General features: G+C 37.0%; 1 protein-coding gene across 1 annotated transcript; it reads left to right on the top strand.

Moving 5' to 3' along the window:
- Positions 1-6368: 6368 nt before the first annotated feature.
- RBM11 (RNA binding motif protein 11) lies at positions 6369-26518 on the top strand. Its single transcript, XM_036742670.1, has 5 exons — positions 6369-6467; positions 20536-20698; positions 22146-22218; positions 23819-23909; positions 26234-26518. Exons 1-5 carry the CDS (start codon positions 6369-6371, stop codon positions 26516-26518), a joined length of 711 nt encoding a protein of 236 aa, XP_036598565.1.
- Positions 26519-27101: the final 583 nt, after the last annotated feature.

The following is a 27101-nucleotide window of genomic DNA, read 5'->3' as shown; positions in this document are numbered from 1 at the left end:
AGAGGTTACCTTCCCACCACTGCTAGCCCTTGATTTGATCTTGGAGAAGTGCACTCTTTTCAATCTCCCTGCTTCTCACCCCACCCTCCTTTTATGGACACTCCTATATTGTCATGTAGCCATAGAAAAGAAGTATTGATTCTCCTGTAGGCACTCTGTCACCAAGTTCAGGTCATAATTCCCTTTGTCAGGCTCTTCCCTGTTGTCATTCCCCATCTGTGTATTGATGTCTTTTGGTTAACAGTTGTTGCTGGTGGTGATGAGAGAGAGAGACAGAGAGAGAGAGAGAGAGAGAGACAGAGAGAGAGAGACAGAGAGAGAGAGAGAGAGAGAGAGAGAGAGACAGAGAGAGAGACAGAGAGAGAGACACACACAGAGACAGAGGGAAAGAGAGAGAGAGAAGGGCAGACAGAGACAGAGAGACAGAGAAAGACAGAGAGATAGAGACAGATAGAGACAAAGACACAGAGACAGAGAGACAGACAGATACAGATAGATAGACACAGACAGACAGAGTAAGAGGGTATGGGAGGAATCTGTTCAAGGAGTGAGAGCAAGGGTATCAGTTAAGTGGCTGACTGCATTGAGGCCACCTCTTCATCAGACTGAAGTAAAAGAGTAATGGAGGAAAGAATGGGAGATAATGTCAAGGAGTATCAAGGTAGAGAATAAGGCAGAAAAGGGAGCTCATAATAAATGCCATTCACTTTTAAAAATAATTTAAATTCCATTTTAATTATAAAAAATTTAATTTCACTCTATCTCTCATCTCCCTTTCCCTGTTGAAAGTACATAAATAAAAAAATCTTATAAGAAATACACAGTCAAGCCAAACAATTTGGCAATTTCCCCAAAATAAATGCTTCAATCTTTATTCTGAGTCTATCACCTCTTTAGTAGCATGGATAGTATATTTCATCATAGATCCTCTGGAATTATGATTGGTCATTGTATGGATCAGTGTTCTAGACTCCTTGATTTTTCCTTTTACGAGGGGGTTAACTTTGCCAATAAAACGGGCATGAGATAAAAACCTCAAGGTTGTTTTTATTTTCATTTCTCTAATTATTAGGAGCTTGTAGCATTTCCCCCCCAAGACTAACAATAGTTTGAATGTCTTCCTCTGAAAGCTTCTTGTTTATATACCTTGAACATTTATAAATTGGAGAAATGGCTTATTCTCATAAATTTGAAGCAATTCCCTATATATCTCAGAAATGAGACCTTTATCAGGCCTCATATTGAAATACATATTTTTTTTCAGAATTATCTATCTCCTGCAGGTAATAGAGAGTCTAATTAAATATAAAATTCTCTGTTTGGTTTTTAAAACCATTGATAACCTAGTCCCTTCCTACTTTTCTGGTCTTATACTCATTTCCTTATATGTACTCTCTAAGATACAGTGACAATGGCCTCCTTGTTATTCCTTGTACAATAGATTCCATCTCCTACCATTGGCATTTTTACTGGTTGTTCAATATACCTGGAATGCTTTTCATCCTGCATCTCTGCCTCCTGGCTTCCCTGGTTTCCTTCTTCAGATAATTTCCCGCCTTCTACAAGAACTTCTTCCTGGGGCTTCTTATTGCTTCTGAAGTTAATTCCAATTTATCTTGTATATATCATGTTTGCATACAGTTGTTTATATGTTGTCTCCTCTCTGCATTATGAGTTCCGCCAGGGTAAGGAGAGTTTTTACCATTCTTTGTATCCCTAGTACTTGGCATAAGGCCTGGCACATAATATTTAATAAATTCTTGTTGATTTGACTTGCTATTCTCCTAATTTTAGCTGCAAAGGTTTTGTTTCTACAAAAACTTTAAAATTTTATGCAACTAAAATTATCCATTTCATATTCTGTGATTCTATTGCTTGTCCAATAGTCAGTTCTTTCCCTATCCGTATATTTAAAATGTACTTTCTTCTTTGGTCTTTGCTCCTCTAATTTATTTATGATTCCACCCTTAATGTCTAAATCGTGGAGTTTGTCTTGCTCTATAGTGTAAAATATTAGTTCAAACCAAATTTCTGACTGTTTTCAAGCTTTCAAAGCAATTTTTACAAATAGTTAGTAGCTGTGGTGTTAATGTTTATCAAATACTGACTGGGCTACTGTGCTTATTTCCTTTGATATACTGTGTACTTAATCTGTTTCACTCATCGGCCTCTATTTGTTAAGCAGTGCCAAAGAATTTGGGGGAAGGGAGGGACAGCTAGTTTGCACAATGGATAGAGTGCCAGTCCTGGAGTCAGGAAGACCTGAGTTCAAATCTGGTCTCAGACACTTAATAGCTACTTAACTCTGGGCAAATCACTTAACCGTTTGCCTCAGTTTCCTCATCTGTAAAATGAAGCTAAAAAAAAGTAAATGGCAAACCACATCTCTGCCAAGAGAACTTCAAATGGCATCAGTAAGACATTACTGAAATGACTGAAAAACAATAAAGTACAGTTTTAGATCTGGGACTGAAAGACCCTCTTCTTTCCTTTATTTTTTTCATCATTTCCTTTGAGATTGTTTTTTCTTCTGGATGAATTCTGCTATTATTTTTTCTATAAAATAATGTTTTAGAAGTTTGTTATGGAATTGGAAAGTAAATTAATTTAGATAGTGTTATCACTTTTATTATATATGTATTACATTATATAGTTTACCTATGAGCAATGAATATTTCTCTAATTATTTAGCTCTATCTTTGTGTAAAGAGTGCTTTATATTTATACTCATAGAGTTTCTATGTATCTTATCAGTATAAGCTCCCATGTATTTAACACATTCTGTAGTCATTTTAATGAAATACTTGTATCTAAATGCTGGGCCTTGTTGGTAATATACAAAAAGGCTAATTATTTATATGGGTTTATTTTATAGCCTGCAACATTGCTGAAGTTATTGTTTCAATTAACTTGTATTTTCTGAGTAAACCATTATATCATCTGCAACAAGTATTGATTGTGTTTCCTCTTTGCCTTTACTCATTCTCTCAATTTCTTTTTCTTGTTGAGATATTTACCATTTCTAGCACTATTTCAAGCAAGGAGCAGTGATAATGTACATGCTTGCTTTACTCTTCATCTTACTAGAAAGGACTGTAGCTTATCTTCATTACATATAATTCTGGTACTTGATTTGAGATAGATTCTACTTATGTTAAGGAAAGATCCATTTATTCCTATGTTCTAAGTTTTTTTTAAACAAAAAAGGTCTTGTATGTTGTTAAACCCTTTTGCTATATCTATAGATATTTTGTGTTCCAATGGGTTCTGCTGCTGCTTTTTCTAAGTGTTTAATCCTGTCTCTTCAAGGATTTCAGAGGAAGCTCAGGCTAGTAACCTAAAAACTTTCAGTGGACCCAAAGTGGTCTGATCACTGCCCTGGCCTGATCTTTGCAAGGTGCTGACATAAATTTGGGTTTTGGGAACATAACTGTGTATTTGCCCCTGTTTACAATTCCAGCAGACTGCTAGTAGACCTATCTACCAACAAATAGCTAGCTGAAAGGCTGCAAGTTCACAATAGGCTTCTCCTTGTTCTGAGCTCCCTGCCCTGGGTTATTGCACAGTAGGCTTCAGATTGAGCACTGGGCTGAATGTCAATTTTGTCATTACTTTACTCAGTACACAGGAACAGGTCTAGACCTCAGTACTTGCTTGATTTGTGACCCAAATCTGGGGAATGAATCAGAGCTTCCAACTGGCAACCACTCCTGTTCTCTGTACACCTTTAGGAACCTCTGTGCTATATCCCACAACTTTTCTTGTCCTAGTACATAGTCCTGAGCTTGAGTTCAATTTTTGAACTGGCAAGCTCCATGGAGTGCTCTGACAGGTGGACCCCATGTTTTATGTCTATAGATGTGTTGCATTCTCTATGCTGACTAAGGCTGAAAAGATGACTCACTGATTTTTCCTTGGATTCCCTATCAGGTTTGAGTTTGGTGAGTTTTCCATGTCTTTAGGGATTAGTTGAGAAAGTGAGCTGGCCTGCACTATTTCCTCTGATATTCCATCTTGGGCTGTCTTAAGCCATATTTTTTCAGTTTTGCATGAAGAGAGGACTTTTGCTGAGAGGTGTGTATGTGTGTGGGTAGAGATGATGTGGGAAATTTGAGGAGAGAACATAAGAAGAATATAAATTTCATTTTTGAATATATCCCCTTCCACCTTCTCCATCCAGCAAGTTATCCCTTGTAACAAATATTTACACGTTGTAAAAGTACAATGGGGTGTGAGGTACTTTGATAATATCATTTCTTTCTGTTGTTTTCCCTGCTGCTGTGCTGAATACTATAGAAAGGCAATTATAAAAAACAAAAAAGTAAAAGGAATGCCTTACCTGAGGGAGGGCTTAATTTAAATTAACTAACATGAGTAAGAACAATTATTTCTGGACCTGGGAAGCCAAGGCACTATCCTTTTTCTCTTTATGAAAGGACCTCTCTTAGCTGTGGACTAAAACACAGGCATGTTGCCTGGGCTCAATTCTAAGGAGTCTGGAATCTAGAGAAAGAAGCCCTTTCTTGAACTCCCTGGTTCTTTTTAAGCCCTATCCAGCCACACCTAGGACCTATAGAAAAGAGTACTTAAAGCTCAGGTTTGATTCAATCAAGTATCTCTAAAACAGGGCATAGAATATAAAGCTATTCAATACACAGTGTACCTTTGTTTTAGAGTACTTAGGTTAAAAAGGAGTGATTCATAGGAAGGAATGTAGTGGTAAGAGGATTTAGTAAGAATTTCAGAATTTTTAATAATGGAAGGGGAATGCTCAAGATTAAGGGTGCTATATTCTTATGTATATATGTCTGAAGTAAAGTGAAAGTTTTGGTTTTCATCTGACATGTACTAGCTGTGAGATTTGGGGCCAATTTCATCTCTGTTTCCCAGGTAACTCTCTATTTTAGTGAAGGGTTGCTGTTGCATATCATTGAATGAAGTTTCCATACTTGGAGCACCCTTCATAGATTGAATCCTTGGTCCAGATCCTCCCCTGACTGAAAAAATGAAGCTTGTTTATTTTCTGATGTTTCTTTCAAAAGTATTGTTTTGAAATATTACAGCTGTACAAAGATTGGGTACAGTATTTTGACAATAGACTTTTTTCTGATGCTTTCCTGCTTGAAGATCTATAATAATCGGCATCTCCAGAGGATGCCAAACACAATAAGATGCTTCAGCTACTAAAAAATGAAGAAATCCCCTTTCATTATCTGGGAATCAAATAATTTAAAGATTGAGACTTCAGGAATCTTATTAGCTAGAGCAGGATTCATGTGGAAGCTGGTTGTATATGCTGCTGCTTATAATGACTGCATCATATTTGTATAGCCAGCTCCTGCTTATCTTTTTTCTCTTTTCTTTTCCTTCCTTCCTTCCTTCCTTCCTTCCTTCCTTCCTTCCTTCCTTCCTTCCTTCCTTCCTTCCTTTCTTTCTTTCTTTCTTTCTATCTCTCTCTTTCTTTCGTTAATTACTTCTCTCTCTCTCTCTCTCTCTCTCTCTCTCTCTCTCTCTCTCTCTCTCTTTCAGCCAGAAGAACCTAATTCAGGGGTAGGGAATCTGCAGCCCCGAGGTCACATGTGGCCACTCTCTAGGTCCTCAAGTGCAACCCTTTGACTGAATCCAAACTTCACAATTTGGATTTTTAAAAATTAGTAATCAAAATTAATTATTTTGTTAAGTGTATTTGTTCTGTGAAGTTTGGATTCAGTCAAAGGGCGGCACTTGAGGACCTAGAGGGCCACAAGTGGCCTCAAGGCTGCAGGTTCCCCACCCCTGAGTCCTAGTTCTTCCTTCAAGGACAAGGCTCTGTAAACAAACTTTGCTGGCCCTTTTATAGCTCTGTGACATTACAGAGAGTATTCTTTCACTTTATCCTCACAGAGTTAGCTACTCTGTAATGCAACGCACTAATAAAGAAGTTGGCTTTTAAGTATCCGGGTGCTCACTTCCAGTCCCATCTTTATTCTACTGCGCATTGGCCTCCACTCTGAGGTCTAGCTCTTTCTGAATCTGCTCTCTGAAATTTTGCAGCTTCTATCCTGAATGAATATCCAGCAGTGTATTATAAATGCAGTGGGGACATAAAATAACGAAACAGAACCAGCTGTTCTGTTTTACCTTTTACCTACCGCTTTACCTTTCCATCTCCACAACCCTCGCTCAGCATCCTTTAGCTTTGAGCCTGACGGAGTGGCAGCCCGGGGAGGGGAAGCCGATTGGAGGGAACTCTGGCCAGTCACTGGGAGGCGTGCCCTCATCGCTATGGTGACGGGTTGGAGGAGGAGGAGGAGGCTTTGCCTGCACCTGGGGCTCTGGCTTTTGAAGCGCCGGCGGCTAACGGAAAAAGGGCTGCGGGTCGCTGAGCAATGTCAGACACACGGGAAAAGGCTGCAGACCGGACGGTGTTCGTGGGGAATTTAGAGGCTAGGGTGCGAGAGGAGATCCTCTATGAGCTGTTCTTGCAGGTAACACGCCTTCTTTCTCCTAAGCGTTTGCGGAGGAGGTTCTGGAAGGGCCTGCGGGCCTAGCCCAGGCCCACCGGCCCGGGCTCTCCCAGCCCAGAGGATAAAGTAGCGCCTCCTCCCTTTTGCTGACTTCCCATTCCACCTGCTTCTGTTTTAAAAGTCCAATCTCTATAGCCCTAGCCTCAGGAACTTAGGGCCGGTGTAAAGGTTCGAACTTGCGTTGTAAGGAAGAGTGGTGCAATGGAAGGCGTTCATAGGCATCTTAAAGGTAAAGGGATCATGTAGAACTGGAAGAGACATTAAAGATCATCCAAGGAAACACCCTCATTTTACAAATGAGGAAACTGAGTAAAGTGTTTTTCTCAAGGTCACATAGGTAGTAAGCATCAGAGGCAGTACTTGAAACTAGCTGCTCTTTCAATTGTATCATGCTGGAATAAGAGGATATGAGGTCTAATGCTACTTCTGCCTTTTACTTCCTGTGTGACTTTAGGTGAGTCGTTTAACCTTTTGGAGGCTTAGTTTCATCATCTATGAGATTAGGATATTGAAGTTAATGACTTTAAGTTCCCTTCCAGTTCTAGATCTATAAATCTATATCCTGTTCTTCTCCAGGCTAAATTAAGTCGAAAAGGTTTTTTTTTTTCCTTTTAGCACTAAAAAAAAGCTCATATCACCATTGGCTCATATATTCAAAACTAATCCAATTCCATTATTTTTAGATATGAGGAAACTATAGCCCAGGGAGGGGGATGTCTCAGAGCTGAGATGTCAACCCAGGTCCTTTAGCTCCAAATTAAATGATTTGTCTTACTTCTAAAAGAAGGAACTAAAATTTCATCATTATCTTTTTTTTTAAGTTTATGAAAACAGGGAATCTTGGTGACATGAGCCAGTCTAGCCAAGCTTTGATGGAAATATCAATTAGTCTTTACACTTATTTATTCAGCAGTTTAAAACAAACAAACAAACTCCTGCAGTGTGTTTAAACAACAGAAAACCTTTTTAGATTTAACATATTACTGGGAAGCCAGATTGAGCCTATCAATACACAGTGAAAATAAGGAGTGCCAATATAAATGTACCCAAAGGAATCATTTGCAAAATTGTCTATGACAATAGTATTGGAGATAGTTTATTTCAAATAATCTGAAATTCTGGGTTTTTTTTTCAGACTATTAAACAAAAAAGTGAACTGGATGAACTCCATGTTGTCTTCCAGCTCTAAAGCCAATGGTCTTTCAGAGGATGTTGACAATTTGAAGTGTAAGGTTATTCAACTAAATAAAATTAGGGTGGTGGACCTTTATTTTTTCAGAAATAGCCCTATATTGGCAGTTTGTTGCAAAGCTTTTTTTTCCCTTTGACTGCCTTTCCTAAAGGTGTAGTTTGTAAAAAGGACTCCTTTTTCTTGTCATTTTTTGCTGTTATTAGTTTTTTTTTTGCAAGAATTTTTGTATTCATAATAGTAAATCCTTATTGAATGAAAACCCATTAAATAAACATTATGGGAAATGATGAATGGAAGTTGGGCCATATGATAACCATGAAACCTGAAGAAAAATTGTTTCTGAACTAACACTTTCATTTAAAAGTCACCTCCTAACTTTCTTTACTTTGTCTTTCCTCTCTTTCAGTTTGAGATTATGAACTTTTTCATCATATCTAAAGATGTCACCCCCTACCTTCTTTTGGGAAAAGCCAGTGGATTTGGCAACAAGGAAATCATTAATGGTCTTTGAAAGAGCAAAGCAAATTCAGGAGGGTAGTAAAATCAAAAAGAGTACAATGGGGTTGAGTAAGTTGGAGGATGATGAAGTAGAGGCAGTAAGTATGTGGGCAGTAGAACTTTTACAGTAAAGAGGAAGAGAGAGAATGATGGCTTTAGGACTTAAGGTATGACAATGTCAAGAGAGAGAGAGAGCTTAGAGAGTGAAGAGGTAAGAAAGGAGAAATGAGAAAGGCCTGTTAATAAAGTAGGGTCGCCGCAGATCTCAGAGGAAATATTTCAGTGATATTTGTGGTAGAACATAGCTTAAAGAATTCACTGTCATGGAATTAATGTTTAACCACATGTAGGAGCTATAAAGACAAAAACTAAACAGTCCTTTCCCTCAAGGAACTTACATTGTATTAGGGCCATCTAGAAATACAAAATATATACAAAGGAAATATAAAGAACTTTCGGGGTGGGGCACAATGGATTGGAGGGAATAGAAAAGGTCTTCTATAGGAGATGGTGCTGGAGCTGAGGTTTGAAGGAGGCTAGACTTTCTGAGGGGCAGTGGTTAAGTAGGAGTCTATTCTACATATACAAGGTGTACAAAGCATGGATATGAGAGGTAGAATGTCATGTGAGGAGTAGCAAGGAAGCCAGTTTTCCTGTAATGTTGAGTGTGTGAAGGGGAATAATGTGCAATATGTAAAGAAAGCCTGGAAAGCAACCTGAAGACAAGGTTGGAGGCAGTCCTGCAGCCCAATTTCAGGGGTGTTCATGGTGGTGAAAGGGAGAGGACCAGAGGGTGAAAGACTGGAGATGCAGAAAATAGGCTGAAATACCAAATATATCAAGAGAAAAAGCCTCAATAAAAGTGCACCACACAAGCAGAAAAGGCAGGAAGGATTCTAGAAAACAGGATGAACAATTGGTAAAACATCAAAGAAGATATGAAGTTCTTTTAATAATATTATTAATTCCAGATGAAGGACAGAAACTGGGGGACTTTAGAGATCATGAAACAAGAAGAAACTCCAAAGTGGTTCAAAAGAAAAATAAAATTCTCAAAGAAAGAAATTAGGAATGAATTTAGATCAGAAATTAAAGTTCTCAATGTAGCATTAAAAAGTGGAAAAAAACTATGATGACAAGTTTCTAAAGAAGTACAGTTGTGAGAAAGAAATTCAAACATTTAGAATATGAAAATATTAACATGCAGGACATTTTGGCACAAGGGAAGTAAAAGAGACAATGTTAAAAGAACACATGAACCCAAGCAATCTAAAATAACTAACTTTGAAGATAGGGTATACAGAGATAAGGATCAGAAAACTCAGCAAAATTTAAAAAAAATCTACCATGATGCAAGAAATCATAAAAGAAAACTGCAGAATTTCTGCATACAGAGAACAAAGCATCCATTGAGACAATCCATAATATCACTCTGGGAAGAAAAAGGTCTTTCCTACTCTCAGATATAGAGTAGTTAAATTTAATAGTTTTGATATTTGATAAAATTTGATAACAAATTTTACAAGCAGCTAGGAGACAGATCATTCAAATGTGAAGGAAATAAAAACTGAAAGAAATTTATTCTACAGTTACAAGAAATCAAGTGAGGGCTTGGAAAATGCGTGCACGCGCACACACAAATATGTATTTAAAGATCAAACTGCAATCTGAAATGTCATACCCTACAAACTTGAGCTTAACAGTCAATGAAAAAGGACATATTTAAAACAAAAATATATGATGTATTTCTGAAAAAAAAGACATGAAGCTGAATTCTTAAGAGGTAAACACTTCCAACAATAGAAGTCCAAGAAAGGTAAAGAAATACAATTACAAAAAAGTAAATTTGTGTTTAGAAGCTATTGTTTAAAAAGAAAGATTGATATATGGGTTAAAAAGAAAGAATAAAAGGAAACTATCAGTGGATAAAATTGACTTAAGGATCCTAAGCCTTAAAGGCAACTTAAAGAATCACAAGTGAAGTGGAAAAATTGAACTGACGCAACATGAAGTCATAAAAGTGCATCAATGTCTTTTGTGGAAAGGAATTACTATAGTGGAATGTTAAATAAAGGGGGAGAGGTCAGGAATGGATAGAGGAGAATGGGCGATGCATCCCTGCCAAATCCATGGCCGAAGAAAAACTATTCTTACCCTTTCATTGCAAGGGATAGGTAGGGGAGTGGGAGCTGAGGGAGGGTGTGTGGACTGGGACTCGGGTCTGATCATGGGCCACGGAGCTGCAGCTGTAGAACATTCTCATGTGGTCAGAGGTGTCTGTAGAGGTAGACAGGTGGTTTTAATCTGGGGGGCGTTTGTGCATTGGGAGATCACCTTCTCCGGGAGAATGATGACTGAATGGAGAAGCACTCGCTGTATGACAGACACTGTGTTAAATTGCAGAGATACAAAAGCCAAACAATTTTTGCCTCAAATAGCCTTACATTCTTTTTTTGTTGTTTTTTTTGGGGGGGGGCAGAGCAATTGGGGTTAAGTGACTTGCTCAAGGTCACACAGCTAGTACATGTGTCAAGTGTCTGAGGCCGGATTTGAACTCAGGTCCTCCTGACTCCAGGGCTGGTGCTGTACTCACTGCACTACCTAGCTGCCCCCGTCTTATATTCCTAAAGGGGGAGAAAACATAAATTTAAGAGTGATGACCTGGGAGAATGTTTTGGTTTGTGTAGTTGGCAGGAGGAGTGAATGGAATAACAGGACAGTTGAATTATATACCCCTTTGGGAAGCAATAGTAATGTGTTTGACTTTAGCTTTCAGAGTAATAGGGATAAGTTGGAGCCAGTCACAAGATGATTCAGCCTCTAAAATAAGCTGATCATGGGGAGAGGTGAAAGATTGGCTGGGCCCCACAATTAGGGACAAGGATAATTTCCATCATCTTGTCTGGTCAGAATCACAACAGAAAAAAACAAGTTCTACATAGGCAATAGCATAGTGGCACAGTAGGTAGTGCAGAGGAAGACACATCTTCCTCAAATTTGGCCTCAGACAACTTACTAGCTGTGTGACCCTGGGCAAGTCACTTAACCTTTATTGCCTTAGTTTCCTCATCTGTAAAATGTGCTGGGGGAGGAAATGCCAAACTACTCTAGTACCTTTGCCAAGGAAACCTCAAAAGGGGTCAAGAAGAGTTAGACATGACTGAATGAATGTTAGAACAACAACTTCCTAAATAGAAGAGGGAGCTCAAATATGGTAATTCAGGAGATTCAAGACTTTGAGAAAAACAAAATAGATAAGGATATAACCCACAAATGGGAAGTAAAATTCAAAACAGACTAGAAAGGATGAAAAATAATTAAAAGCAAAAATTTACTGGATAAGGGTTTAGTAAAAGAAAATTATTTTTAAAAAAAGATATAAGAAGAAAAAAAGATTTCCTGTTAATTTCTTAATTCAGGAGAAAAGCAGAAGAATTAAGAAAGGAAGAGAAGTAGTTCACTAAAAATGAAAAATTAAATGATGTGATTTTGGCTAAGCAGATGAGAGGAAAGAAAGGTGAGAGAGCTTATGAGAAGATAGTAGAATCTGAAAAGTTTAATATAAAAAGGAGCAAAAAAGCAATATAAAAAATAAATGGAAGAAAGCAGAAGCCCAGTAATGATAACTTTAAGTGTGAATTTATTAAACAGTTTTTTAACAGAGAAAAATAACAGAATGGATAGGGAATGAAAACCAATCTGTTGTATATAAGAAATGCAACTAAGATGTTGTGGTACATAAAAAATGAAAACAAGGGTAGAATAAGATTAACCGTGTTTCTGGTAAACTTTAAAAAGTCCTTTTATTGTGCTATCAGGCAAAGAATTAATAATTTTTTTTACATTGACAAGAAATAAAAAAAATCTATATTATGCTTTATGGTACTATAGATAGTAAACCAACATCAATACTAAAATATATATACCATTATCATATATACCACAGCACCTATATTTATAAAGGAACTGAATTGTAAAGATAATAGTAGAAGACTTCAGTGTCTCTTTCAAAGCATGACGTGCAGAAAGATAAACAAAAGGAAACAAGTTTTTTTTAATACCTGTTTTTTTTTTTTGCCAGATACTGGCTAGGTGATAAGAGTACAATGTCAGAAATTAAAAAATAGTCTCAAGGAGCTAATATCCTACTCTGTGGAACTAACAGGTACAAAGCTAAAATATATACAATATAATTTTAGGGGTGAGGTAAAAAAGGAAAGGTTTCATGCAAAAATCATTGTATGTAAACTAAGCATTTAAGAAAGCTAAGCATTCAAGAAGATTTAGAGTTCTGTGTAAAGGTGTGGAGGAAGGAATGGAATTTCACGTACAGAGAATGTCAAATAGGGCAGTTTGGCTAGAATAGTGAATGGTTTATGCTCTCACGTCTGGAGCCAGATTATTCAGGGTTTTACATTCTGAACAAAGAAATTTGTATATTACCTTATAGACCACACACACACACACACACACACACACACACACACAATACTTGAACTTTTTAAATAAGGGAGTAACATGGTCAGATTTATCTTTTTGGAAAATTATTTTGACAGTTCTTCGGAAGATAGAATAGAGAGATTTGAAGCACAGAAACCTAATAGGAGACTATTGCAATAATTTAAGCAAAGGTCAATGAAAGCCTGAATGAAGATGGTAGGTGTATGAATAGAAAGAATGTATGTGAGATGAGTGGGTAGAAATGACAAGATATAGCAACTGATTGGATCTAGAGAATGGAATGTAATGAATGGAGAGTAACTCTGAGGTTAACCTGAGTGACTAGAGTCCTTTCATAGAAGTAGGGAACATTAGAAGTGTTGGAGCAGATTGATGAGAAGGATGAATTCTGATTTGGACATTTTAAGATCTCTGTGGGATATCAGCTTGGAAATGTCACCTCCTCCAGTAAAACATAAACACCTTTAGGTCCGAGATTGTCTTGCTTTTACATGTGTATCTCCAGCTCATTTGTATTTGTATCCATAGTGCCTAGCACATTGTTGACACTGTTTTTTTGATGTACAATAGGCCGTTGGTACTATAGGACTGGATCTCAGGAGAGATATGAGGGCATTAGACATTTGCATGGAACTAGGAGAGAGCAATGTCACAAAATCCTGAAGAGGAGTAAGTATCCAGGAGGATGTGATCAATAATGTTAGAGGCTACAAGAGGTCAGGAAATGTGAGGATTGAGAAAAGTTTAAGAATTAACAGTTGAGGTCATCAGCAACCTTGGAGAAAACAGTTCAGTAAAGTTGTCAAATTACAGAGAGTTGAAAAGCCAATAGGAGGTTAAGAAGGGGAGGTATAGTGTTTTTTCCCACATACAAACAGGAATTTTTCTGTGGAAGGGAGGAAAGATCTAGGATGAGAGTGTAGTAGGGTCAAGCAAAGACTTTTTAAAATAAGTGAGATCTAGGCATGTTTGTAGGTAGCAGAGAAGGGGCCAGTGGTTATAGGATGTCACAGCAAGTGGGCCAGCAACACTCCCAACTGCAGCCTGAACCAGATTAAGATGTAATTGGGAAATATTTACCAAAACAAATAAAAATGTAATAAAACATAGATAACATTATATTTTAAGACTAAGTCAATATGCAACACTCCAAGATCCTTATGTATAGATCAGTGATTCCCATTTCTATTTGAGTTTGACCTCACTGTCATGGAAGATGGTAGAGTCTAGACTTGGAGTCTGGAAGACCTGAATTCAAATTCTGCCTCAGACACTAGCAATGTGACACTGGGTAAATCACTTAACTTATCTGTGCCTCAGTTTACTCATCTATAAAACCAAAAAATTGAGCTCAGTTGCTTGTAAGGTCCCTCCTAGCTTTAAGTCTGTGATACTTTATAAATTTTAGTGGACCTAATTTATATGATTGTGTGTTTTTCCCTTGTGTCATTCAGCAGCATTCAGTTTGCAATATAGAAGGAATAACAGTAGGAATAATTCAGGGTTCAGGTTTAACAAGGCATGAATGATGGGGATGGGATCTGAACTCCCAAAAAGAAAAATCCATGTCTTTGATATTTGGACCCCAAAGACAAAAAGCCCTTGGACTTTCCCATGTGGCCTAGGTCCCTGGAGTTTGCCTGGGTCAATTGGCCCTTTCCGGCTGATCAACTGTCCTTTCATTGTCTGTACCAGGCCCCACTCTAGACTACCACTTCTTTAATTCTATCTAGACCCCTTCTCTGTTCCCACGGTCTTCTGTATAAAGATCTATCTTGCCTACATTAAAGTGCTCAGATTCAATTTGGCCTGCTTGTCAATACAAGCATGACAAAAGTTCAGGTTGCTTCAGAGTCTAGCCAATATGGCAGATTTTTAGAATCATGCCCACCTTCTATTGGTGTTTTAATAAACCTTTTCTTTGGCTGAAGGAAGACTTGGGTCAAATTCTTTCAGGCAGGACTTTCATGTTGATCTTTCAGGGTCTCAGCATTCCTAAACCTCAACATGAGTAGCAATAAGGCAAGGGATGCAAGTATAGAGTACAGTATAAATTAAATTGATTAACTATCTTGATTTCAAAGGGATGAAAGTAAGGCCAGAGCAAGAGTGGTTAAGATAGCTGGGAAGAGTGGAGTGACCGGAGCTCAAAAAGGAAGGATGTTTTGACAAAGTGAGGCAAAAGAAAAAATGGAAGGACAAGAGGTTATCATGAGAGAGTTTGAAGTTCTGGGTCAAGGAAGTTGAGCAGTTGACCATGGCCATGATCATATATTCATAGCCAAGATTGATTGAAGGTATGTGTCATTGGCATTGCGATCAAATAGAAAAGATCCCTGTGGGTCACAGATTGATTTAGAAAAATGAAAATGAACATTATCTACATTATATTGTATTTTTGAATTTATTTTGTTAAACATTTCCCAGTTACATTTTAATATGGTTCAGGCTGCACTCAAAGTAGGAGTTTTGTGGGTGTCAAATTTGACATGACTGACCTAAGTCATAGGAATTGAGCAGGTGGTTAAACCAGGTGATGGAAATTTTGAATTTTTTTATTTAGTATTTTAATTTTCAACATTGATTTCCACAAGATTTTGAGTTACAAATTTTCTCCACATTTCTACCCTCCCCCCATTCCAAGATGGCATATATTCTGATTGCCTCATTCTCTAGTCAGCCCTTCCCTCTTCCACCCCACTCCCGGCCCCCATCCACTTTTCCCTTACCTTCTTGTAGGGCAGGATAGATTTCTATGCCCTATTCCCTATATATCTTGTTTCCCAGCTGCATGCAAAAAACAACTTTTTAAAAATTTTTTAAGCATCTGCTTTTAAAACTTCAAATTCCAAATTCTCTCCCATCTTTCCTTCCCACCCATCCTCCCTAGGAAGGCAAGCAATTCAACATAGATCACACATGTATCATTATGTAAAACACTTCCACAATGCTCATATCGTGAAAGGCTAACTATATTTCTTTCCATCCTATCCTGTCCCCTTTTATTCAGTTTTCTCCCTTGACCCTGTCTCTCTTCAAAGGTGTTTGATTTTGATTACCTCTTCCCCCATCTGTCCTCCCTTCTATTGTTCCCCCCATTTTTATTCCCTTCCCCCTACTTTCCTGGGGGGAACACACCCAATTGAGTGTGTATGGTGTTCTCTCCACAAGTCAAATCCGATGAGAGCAAGTTTCACTCATTCCCTCTCGCCTTCGCCCTCTTCCCTTCCAAGAGAACTGCCTTTTCTTGCCATTCTTATGTGAGATAATTTACCCCATTCTATCTCTCCCTTTCTCCCTTTCTCAATATATTCCTCACTCACCCCTTAAATTTATTTCATTTTTTTAGGTATCATCCCTTCATATTCAGCTCATCCTGTGCCCTCTGACTATATTCCCTTCAACTCCCCTAATACTGAGAAAGGTCTTATGAATTATACACATCATCTTTCCATGTAGGAATGTAAACCTAGCAGTTCAACTTTAGTAAGTCCCTTGTGAATTCTCTTTCTTGTTAACCTTTCCATGCTTCTCTTGGTTCTTGTATTTGAAAGTCAAATTTTCTATTCAGCTCTGGTCTTTTCATTGAGAAAGCTTGAAAGTCCTCTATTTTATTGAAAATCCATATTTTGCCTTGGAGCATGATACTCAGTTTTGCTGGGTAGGTGATTCTTGGTTTTAATCCTAGCTCCTTTGACTTCTGGAATATCATATTTCAAGCCCTTCAGTCCCTTAATGTAGAAGCTGCTAGATCTTGTGTTATCCTGATTATGTTTCCACAATATTCAAATTGTTTCTTTCTGGCTGCTTGTAGTATTTTCTCCTTTACCTGGAAACTCTGGAATTTGGCGACAATATTCCTAGCAGTTTTCTTTTTGGGATCTTTTTCAAGAGGCGACTGGTGGATTCTTTCTGGCTCTAGAACATCAGGGCAGCTCTCCTTGATAATTTCTTGAAAGATGATATCTAGGCTCTTTTTTTGATTGTGGCTTTCAGGTAGTCCAATAATTTTTAAATTATCTCTCCTGGATCTATCCTTCAGGTCAGTGGTTTTTACAATGAGATATTTCACATTGTCTTACATTTTTCCATTCCTTTGGTTCTGTTTTATAATATCTTGATTTCTCATAAAGTCACTAGCTTCTACTTACTCCAATCTAATTTTTAAGGTGATATTTTCTTTAGTGGGCTTTTGGACTTCCTTTTCCATTTGGCTAATTCTGCCTTTCAAGGCATTCTTCTCCTCATTTGCTTTTTGGAGCTCTTTTGATATTTGGGTTAGTCTATTCTTTAAGATGATATTTTCTTCAGTATTTTTTGGGTCTCCTTTAGCAAGTTGTTGACTTGTTTTTCATGGTTTTCTTGCATCACTCTCATTTCTCTTCCCAATTTTTCCTCTACTTCTCTTACTTGCTTTTCCAAATCCTTTTTGAGCTCTTCCATGGCCTTAGCCCAATTCATATTTTTCTTGGAGGCTTTTGATGTAGGCTCTTTGACTTTGTTGACTTCTTCTGGCTGTATGTTTTGGTCTTCTTTGTCACCAAAAAAGGAATCTAGAGTTTGAGTTTGAGTCTGAGTCTGAATCTGAGTCCGTTTTTGCTGCCTGTTCATGTTCCCAGCCAACTACTTGACCCATGAGCTTTTTGTCAGGATATGACTGCTTGTAAAGTAGAGAATACTTTGTCCTAAGCTTTAGGGTCCAAGCACTGCTGTTTTCAGAGCTACTTTTACTCCACTGTCAGCTCAGGCTATGTCCCAGCAGCACTCTACCTCCTCCAAGAACTGCCAACCAGGACTGCAAAACAGATCCAAGCCAGGCATAGCAAGAGAATCTGCCTTTGTGCCCACACAGTGCTCCTTTCACTCCTGCTCTGATCTGCTGCTAGATTCCTCCCACCTTGTAAGCCAAGGACTCGGGAAGCAGCTGATGCTTGAGTTCTGTAAGCAGCCTCAGGAGCTTCCTGCTGCTGCTACCGCCACTGCTGCACCACCTCCTCCACCCCCAGAGCTGATGGCCGGACAGGTCTCAACTCAATCCTGCAGTTTCCCCCTAACCTGCTCTTTGGCTTTTGTGGGTTGAGAAGTCTGGTAACTGCTATAGCTCACTGTTTCATGGCTCCAAGGCCTGTTCTGGCTCACTAATTCTGGGTCTGGTCAGTCCTGGCATGGCTGATGCTGGGCTGCCCTCCACTCTCAGCACCATGAGATAGACCCTTCCCAGTGAACATTTAGGCTCTCCTGGGCTGGAGACCTGTTTCCCTCTGCTATTTTGTGGGTTCTTCATCTCTAGAATTTGTTCAGAGCCATTTTTTATATTGTTTGGAGGGAGTTGGGGGAGTGCCTAAGCAAGTCCCTGCTTTCCAGCCACCATCTTGGCTCTGCCCCCCATGACAGTTTTCAAGGGGACAGTAACATGTATATTGAGGTCACCAAGTGGGAACTCAGCATTAAAGTTAGGGAGCAATGCCACATATGATTTAGGTGCTAAACTTGAAGATGAGTGAATAACCTCAGGGTTGCTCAGTAGTAGCAGTCATGGATAGGGTGCTATAGAAGAATGGAGTGAACCTTAAAGATGGGGAAAGTTGCTGAGGGAAGGTCTGGAAGTTGCTGTAAGGAACAAGGCTTATACCTACTCTTCCTAATATTTGAGAGAAAAACAGCCATGCAGACAGAGATTTAGGGTCAGGGTGGGCTGTTCTGGTTCTAGGCTTTGTTAAGGTGGTAAGAGCCAAAGATTGTATCATCCCAGGTCTGAGAGTATCCATCATGCAATAATACATGAATAGTACCACCTTAACAGGAGGGTAAACTGTATGGATAGAATGGATAATGATGAACAAAAAGTAGAACAGCCCAGTTTTTGTTACTTCTGTGTCCTTAGACAAGGAGGATTACCTTTGGACAGAACAAAACTAGCTATTTGAGAGCTGATTGCAAAGGTAAGTAGGGAGATAGCATGACAGCCCCTAACTGCGGTTGATATCAATCACAGATGAGCTTTGTCTTAATATAGTAAAAGAAATACTGGGTGTGATTGTTGCACTATTGTCAGTGATTTAAAAAAAATGGGAAGAATGGAAGAGGTAAAGAAAGACTGAACCAGTTTTCAAAAAAAGAGGATGGAGTGTGAAAAATTTGTAGTCAGTGAACTTGACTTAAAAGCTAGGATTTTTCCAGTAATTACCTATTAAAAGCCTAGTTAATAAGTATCTAGAAAAGGAAACTGATCTTAAAGAGCTAGTGTGCCTTTATTGTAAAGAAATAGAACAGGCTGGACTAACCTCATCTTGCTATTTCTTCTCTGCTCCAACTAAGATTTCCCTGGCTTCCTTTAAGTCCCAACCCCTCTTAATTTTAATGCCTTCCCTCTTCCAATGATTTCCTATTTAGTTGTATATAGCTTATTTTGTTTATATTTGTTCACATTTTGTTTGCTCCATTAGATTATCAGCTCCCTGAGGGCAAGGACTGTCTTTTGTCTCTTTTTGTATCCCTAGTACTTAGCGCAGGGACTGGTGCTAAGTAGGTCAACAGTAATAAATATAATAAATGTTTATTGATTGATTGATAACCCATATTGTTGGAATGATGTAGATAATAGTTTTACAAAATTTGAACAATTTGTTTGACAAAACAAGGATGACAGTGCTCTGGAAAAGTGAAGTCTTGGAGGTGACTCAATAACATTGTTCAAGCATTTGAAAAATTCTCACGTGGAAGAAGGAATAGACCAATTTTGTTTTGCCACAGGAGAAATTTGTCAAAGTTGCAAATAGTTAAATTGCTGTAGGAATGGTGGTAGAGTTGAGGTAAAGGAAAACTTCTGAACAATTAGAGCTATGCAGAAGAGGAAATTGGAATGCCTTGGTAGGTATTGGCTTTCCCTTCACAACAGGTTTTCAAGCAGAAACCGGATGAACATATTTCATATATATTAGAGGAGACTCTTGTTGATGTGAAGGTAGTACTACCTGATCTCTTCCAAATGCGAAACTCTATAATTAAGGGGTTCATTAAATTACTTTACATTTCCAAATTCAAGGTCCCTTTTATGTAAATCTGATTCTTTGGGACCTGAACTTTTTTTCTTGGAATGTTGACAGTGTATGTAAGGAGGAAAAACGAATGTTAAAAGGTCACTTGTTTTATTCACTTCTTTTCCAATTTTGGTAAGAGTGCTATGTCATCTAAAACCAAAATTAGCATTATGTTGTATTGTATTTTGATTTGGTTTGTTAAAAATTTCCCAACTATATTTTCATCTAGTTCAGGCATTATTCTGTAGTGAGTTTGATACCTCTGACATAAAAGCACTAAATATTATGTTTAGGAACTGATCTGGTTTTAATGTTACAACCATTGACTATTTTAGATTTCCATATGGACCATGTAAGAATTTTATTTAAAAAGAGTTTGTCATTCAAAATATGGGAGATATTTAAACTATTTTGAATTGAACTATTCATTGTTGATGTTCTTCTACAGTACTCATTATCTCACATAACAAAGATTATGTGTTCATATTTATACAAATAAAATATACCTTTTAAAGACAGAAATTCTCTAAATGGTTTCAAATATGAGATGCCCTTACTAGTGTTTAAGAGTACATATTATGAGATGCCTGAGTTAAATAATGATGGTATATTATGTTGAATTCTGTACTTGATTCCTTGTTTCCCCAGCAAACACAGGTTTGCGTTAGTCTAATACATTAGCAAAACATAGGATAGATATCAAGAATATTTAGATATATGAATTTACATGCATCTATTATTAGTCATCTTTGAGATCATGATTTATAATTACCAAACTGACATGAGTAAAGAACAACTTTTGACATTTATGATAAAATAACTTTTAAGTTCCTTGCAGGCTGGACCATTAACCAGAGTGACCATATGTAAGGACAAAGAAGGAAAACCCAAACCTTTTGGATTTGTCTGTTTTAAACATCAAGAATCAGTATCCTATGCTATAGCTTTGTTAAATGGAATTCGTTTATATGGTAGACCGATTAATGTGCAGTATAGATTTGGTAAGTCCTATACTTCTTGAATTCATATTATGACAACTTAAAATGTAGTGCTTCTATTTTATTTTGTTATTAATACATATGTCAAACAGATAATCCTAAATGTTCTACCAAATTTAGTGAGACAGGACCTAAAGAATAATGGGTTGACAAGCTACCGTCCTATCTGTGCCACAAGATTATTGCGTGAATGAGTCACTAAGCCCCTTTGTACCCTGGTTTCTTCATCTATTACAGGAAATATTTGGATAAGATGATCTTTTAGCATCCTCTCAGCTTTACTGTTTTGTTTTAATGATATACCATCATTCCATTTAATTGAGGCTTCTGAATGCGCTAGGTGCGTGGGTCTAGGGGGTTTTTAATATTAGAATCACGAGTTTTTGTCTCCCTTGTACGTTGTTGATTATGAAATATTTGGCCTTTTTGTTGTGGTTTCCTGTCTAGCAAAATCCATCCTGTAGCCAAATCTCTAGGCCAGTAAGAAAAAATGTGTAAGAGTAACAGGATCCTCATCAGTAGTCTTGTCATCCACAAAAGGGACTGGAGTGACTAAAAACAATTGTATTGAATACCTTACTGAGAGATACCATGCCTGTGATACCCAGGCTTCCTCCTATATTAATTTCCTAACTAGCGTTTTGTTAGTTGTCAGTGGTTCTGTCATTGTTTTCATCAGTACTCTTGTACACTGTTGCATAGTGACACCATACCTCTTAGAACTTGGAAAATCTTGCAACAAGAATGCTGTATGTTTTAGAGTTTTCTGGACCTAGCTATGTTCTGGAATAAGTATTTGAAATCCACTCTTAATATGTCAAATAATCTGAACCAGTGGTTTACATTTCCTATTACTTGATTTTCCTCTTTGTGCTAGAAACATTGTTTTCTTCGGGAGAAGAACTTCTTGTCTCTCTTTCTGGCAAGTGAAAATTTAGCTAAATAGGTTCTGTCTTTGGGAGTAATTTGTTACACACTTTTTAAAGAGCTCAGCAGATGGTTTCTGTATGGCATATAGCTGATCCATGTACCTAAAAATTTGCCCAACATGTATGTCATACCCCATCCCTCTCTTTCATTCCCTAATATAGGGTTGCATTTTCTATATCATTGCAGGTTTGATAGTTAAAACCTTCTACATAAAAGGGAGAGTAATACTGATAGCTTTAAAGATGTAATAATGTTTTTCTGTAGCTCTGTACTTATGCAATTTTTATGAAATGCAGTCACACAGAATATATAGTACTTATAATTCAGTAAGAATCATGTATATGTGTGTGTTTGTGTGTATATGTGTGTTACTATCCCTTCATCTGAGATCATAGACATATATCACATGTATCTGTTTTTAATTATAACCTTTCTGTCACTTTATTAGATTTCATGATAAATTAGAAAAAAACTAGTTAGGAAATTAAAGCTAACATAATCTTTTGGTTTTTGTTTTTAGGGAGTTCCCATTCAGCTGAGTTGAATAACCAAGTTGCTGAGAACTATATTAATATAAATTCACAACTGTGCAGGTAATAAAATAGTTTCTAGAAATAAGATTTGATAGAAGTATACTTATTCCAATGAAAATGAGAGCTTAAAATGTATATATACATGCATATATATGTTTCCATATGCATGTGCAGATGTATGTGTATATCCACACATGTCTCTGTGTGTACAATGTGTATGTGTAAAAAGTGTAAAGCCTTGCTACCACATTCAGGAATAAAGTAAGATAGGCCTGTTATAAAATAGAATATTTTAAAATAAATATAAACTTTATCATTTTCAACAGCAAGTGATAGTACATTCAAAATTTTATATTCTTTTTTATAACTATATTGCAGGGTTAAAGATCGGTAGACTGGACTTTTGGGTTGCACTATTTTTGAAGCATAGATCTATCCACTTACTCTCATAAGACCATGCCTAAAGGGTTGTAGGGCTTAGAGAAAAATCACACTGTGCTCCTCCTTTAACATCTTTATGCTAGTGAAATTTAATCATAATAATTATCAAGAGAAACTCTAAAAAGAAAATATCATGCTTTACATAGGCAGCTATCACCTTTGTTTAGATTAGACAGTGCCTGATCCATCCATACAAATAGCTGATGCAGACATTTCTTCCTGTCCTCTTCCCTTCTCCACCCATTAGAGCACCTGTTACCACTGTCATGGGAACAACTGAAGTAGAAATTTTAGAAAGAAAATTCAGACATGGAAGGAAGTGGGAGGAAAGCTATAAAATGCAGGAACACATTATACAAACCAGTTTTAGAGCAAAAAAGAAAGGAAGGAAATAAGCACTTAGTAAGCACCTACTATATGCCAGGCACCATGCTATGCCTTTTACAAATGTCATTTAATTCACATAACCTGGTGAACTATGTATTATTCTAATTTACATTTTGCATTTGAGGAAGTTGAATCAGACAGAAGTTAAATAACTTGGCCAGAGTCACATAGCTAGTAAGGATTTAAACACAGGTCTTTGCCTTGGAGATGCATTTAGAAAATTGAAACAGTCCATGCTCTTGAGGAGTTAATTTTCTAATATGAGAGATAACACAGAAGATTTCAGCTGCAAGTTAAATGTGAAAGTCCCATTTCCTTAGGGTGCAGTAGCAAACAGGCTAGTGCCTCTTCTTTAGTATAACTTCTACTGATAAAATCATATCAGTTTCTCGTGTTGAACCACTTGACAATGCTGCACGCTTTAGCGGCCAGAATTCTCTTTTCTGGGTCTTCAATAGATGTGGTTTTAGCGTCTTCCGGAAGTTGCAACACTCTTTCTCCCAAGGTTGTGCTTCTTAAGAAGATGACTGTTTACAATGGGCTAGAAGCATTGCTATTCCAAAACATCCTGGGATGTCTCTATTGGGGTCCAAAGGCAGTCAAGGTTATTGTTGTGATGGTGGTGGTTTGACTTTTCTGGCATATACTGCTTCCTAGAAGAGGTAGGTAGGTGTGTGTGTGTGTGTGTGTGTGTGTGTGTGCGCGCGTGTGTGTGTGTGTCTGTGTGTGTCTGTGTCTATGTCTGTGTCTGTGTGTCTGTGTGTGTGTGTGCATCTGCATTTAAAATAATGTCCAAATCACTAGATTTCAGTGTTCATACTTCTTTTAATAGAAATGAAGACTTTTTCTCAAGATCATTCCCCATGCAAACCTTTACAGCAAATGATGGTAACTTTACTCAGGAATTTGGCTCTCAGAATATGGTAAGTTTAATTTTATTGCTTTTGTTGTTGGTTAGGGAGAGGGACCAGCTTTTACTTGTGGTTTCTTCAGCATGGGAAAATCCCAGTGTAGAAATTTCTTTCACCTGATGCACATCAGCAATTCCTCCATAACTTACAGACTTGGGCACTAGGCTGGCTATGATCATACAGTTAATATGTATTACAATCAGAACTTGAATCCATGTGGTCTTCCTGATGCCCAAACCAGGTATCTTTTCATTAATTTGGCACAGTTTGTAATATCAAGTTAAAATATGAAGAAAGAGAAAACTGTGTAGAGCAGATCCAGGTGTTTTAAAGCCACAAGGTATTCTGAGGAAGTTGGTGTGTCACTTTCATCTTGTCTCTTATGGTGTGTTGATATATTACTTGTATTATCTTTACACTGAATCCCCACATACCTGTTATCTCAAAGAGGAATTCCAATAATCAAAATTTGTCATTAGAAAGAGGTAGAGGTCAGGAGGGTATATGCAATCTTAAAAATATAAAGACTACTATTAACTGAATGCTTTTTTATATTGTACCTATTATAACTTACTTTCTGTGGTTGATCTAATTATGAAAAGTTGTGTAAGCTTTTTGGTATATTATTTTAATGCAATTATGGGGCAGAGTATTAGAAAAGGGGAAAGAAAATTGCAAGACTGATACCATTTTTAGCTATTCTGTAAATTTTAATTTAGCTTTTTGTGGTCCAAGCTTGTGGTCATTTAATCAGTGATTGAACACACTGGTGAAAGAATTGTACCACATACATACTGACATTCTTATTGCAAATGAAACAACAAGACAGAAGTTACAGTTAAGTGGAAGGATAACTTCAAAGATTTTCTCTCTCTTTTAAAATCTTATGTTATTTTTATTGATGTCTTTTGATTTCAAGACATTCTTTTCTTAATATATCCTTCCCAACCTCCCATAAACACTGAGCCATCCCTCAGTAACAAAGAAAGTTCAACCTTTCAAATTTATTGGTTGTTTTTGTATTTGAGATTTCATCAGTGTGGGTATTCCTTCTATGGATGCAAATCAGTTCTCATCACATGATTCTTGTGTATTTTCTCCTGAATTGTCCTTGAAAAATTTACCTGCCCTGCTAGAGTACTTCCACTCAACCTTTTAATATCTTGGCTATTTATTACTTGGCCTGCTTATAGATGATTATTCTGTTTCCTTTTCTGGTCACATATATCTTTCCTCTATTTTGATATACACTGTTTCTCAAGTATAATTTAATATAGGGGTAATCACAATTTCATTAGCATAAGGAACTCCTGGATGAGGCAGCCCTCTTCTACCAATACAAATTGGTACCTTCTCTGTAACTTATAATTTTAAAGACTTATCTAGAGCCCTGATAGATTAAGTTGTCCAGGATCACATAGCCAGTGTGTTTCAGAGGCAGAACTTACACCAAGATGCTGGTTTTGAGCCTTGCTCTCTATCCACTACACCAGAGGTGTCAAACATGGCCTATGGGCCTTCCACATGCTGCTGAACCAGATTAGAATAGAAATGCAAGTATTTAAAATAAAAATACAATGAAACATAGATAATACAACATTTTAAAACTAAGGCAGTATATGGTCTGGAAGGATAATTATGCATGGATTAAGTCTCCTTTCTACTTGAGTTTGACACTATTTCTGCTTCAACTACTTCTAAGTATGAGTGATCCTTGGTAACATTTTTCAGCTTATTTAATATTAACATGGGTCTCTTCATTGCCATTTGGAATTTTAAATTCTAAATTGTGGCATTATATGGTTTGTAGTCACATCTCATTAAAATATAGCATTGGCATTAAATAAATCAATGTTTGCAGCAATAAGTAGTTAGGTGTTATTAAAAACTTTCATTCGTTCAAATGCTATTCAGGCTGACATCCTCTCCTCTTATTGTCCTGCAGCTGGTAGCCAAGGTAAATGTATTGAGAGAGCCTGTTCAGCTATAAATCATAGGCTGACTGATAGATGTTTTTCATCCACATTGTTTTTTCTCTACTCTCAAGGTCTGATCCTTATAGCTGAGTGGAACCTTAATTCTCTTATTTGTAAAACAAGCTTAATTTAAAATTAATAACTAGGCAATTTCTCCCTACCTCATCTATCTATATTGTAGTGTTATGTCATATATTTTGAATCCCTTTTATGTCTATTTCAGAAACTTCCCTATTATGCATAGCCACAGTGCCTTCTTTGCCAGTAAATACTTTGGTTTAATAAGCACTTATGTACCAAATATACAGATTGTTACATTTATTGTCTTGTTCTCATACACAAATCTTTTTTTAATCATAGCAATATCCTATGTACAATCTGATGGCACAACCTTCAAAATGCCAGATGACACCACCACTAGCCTCAAGCTTTTCTGTATTATCCATGCTAAATCCTCTTTCAGATTTGGATGCTAGATCAAGTTCTTTTGAGTTTGTTCACCAACAAAGTGAATGGGACTTTTACCCAGTGAATAAAAGAAAATGGCAGCCGGAAACTAGTGATAGTAGCACAGAAGATGACATAGGAAAAGTAAGAGAATGTAACCAAAAATACAAAAGGTATAAGAAGAGAAAAAGAAATTAATATTGTATCTAAATGAAAGATTAACCTATATTACACTTGACAGAAAATTGCATTTTTGCACATTTAGAATAATTATGATTTGTGATTTATTTTTAAATGTATTATATGACTGATTTGATAATGGTATTTAATTCATGCTTTGAATGAAGAAAGCTTGCAAAGGATATATCAATATGCTTGTCATCTCTTCTTAGGAGCAACCACAGCCTCAGCTAAAAAATATACTTTGTTCATGGCAATGGGTTTTTACTAAGCCAATCAATCAATCAACAAAGATTTATGGAATATTTTCTATGTATAAGTCACTATATGTTAGTCATTCCATGTTCTCTATCTAGTTCTCCTTGTCACCAATAAATCACACTTGTGAGGACAGAGATTATTTTTCATGCATAAAGCTAAAGTAAAGATAAAAATACATTTTTTCCTAATGAATAAATAGGTTTTATTCTCCTTCCTTACACTTTTCATAATTATTATATTCTTTGATTCAATCTTTTTGTTATGGGTCTTTGAGGTATGTGAGATTCTAATGAATCTAATGAGAATTCTAATGAATCTAATGAGAATTCTAATGAATCTA

The sequence above is a fragment of the Trichosurus vulpecula genome, chromosome 2, assembly GCF_011100635.1.
Source record: "Trichosurus vulpecula isolate mTriVul1 chromosome 2, mTriVul1.pri, whole genome shotgun sequence".
Lineage (NCBI taxonomy): Eukaryota > Metazoa > Chordata > Mammalia > Diprotodontia > Phalangeridae > Trichosurus > Trichosurus vulpecula.
The sequence above is the reverse complement of the archived record's forward strand: the minus strand, read 5'-3'. Positions and strand labels throughout refer to the sequence as shown.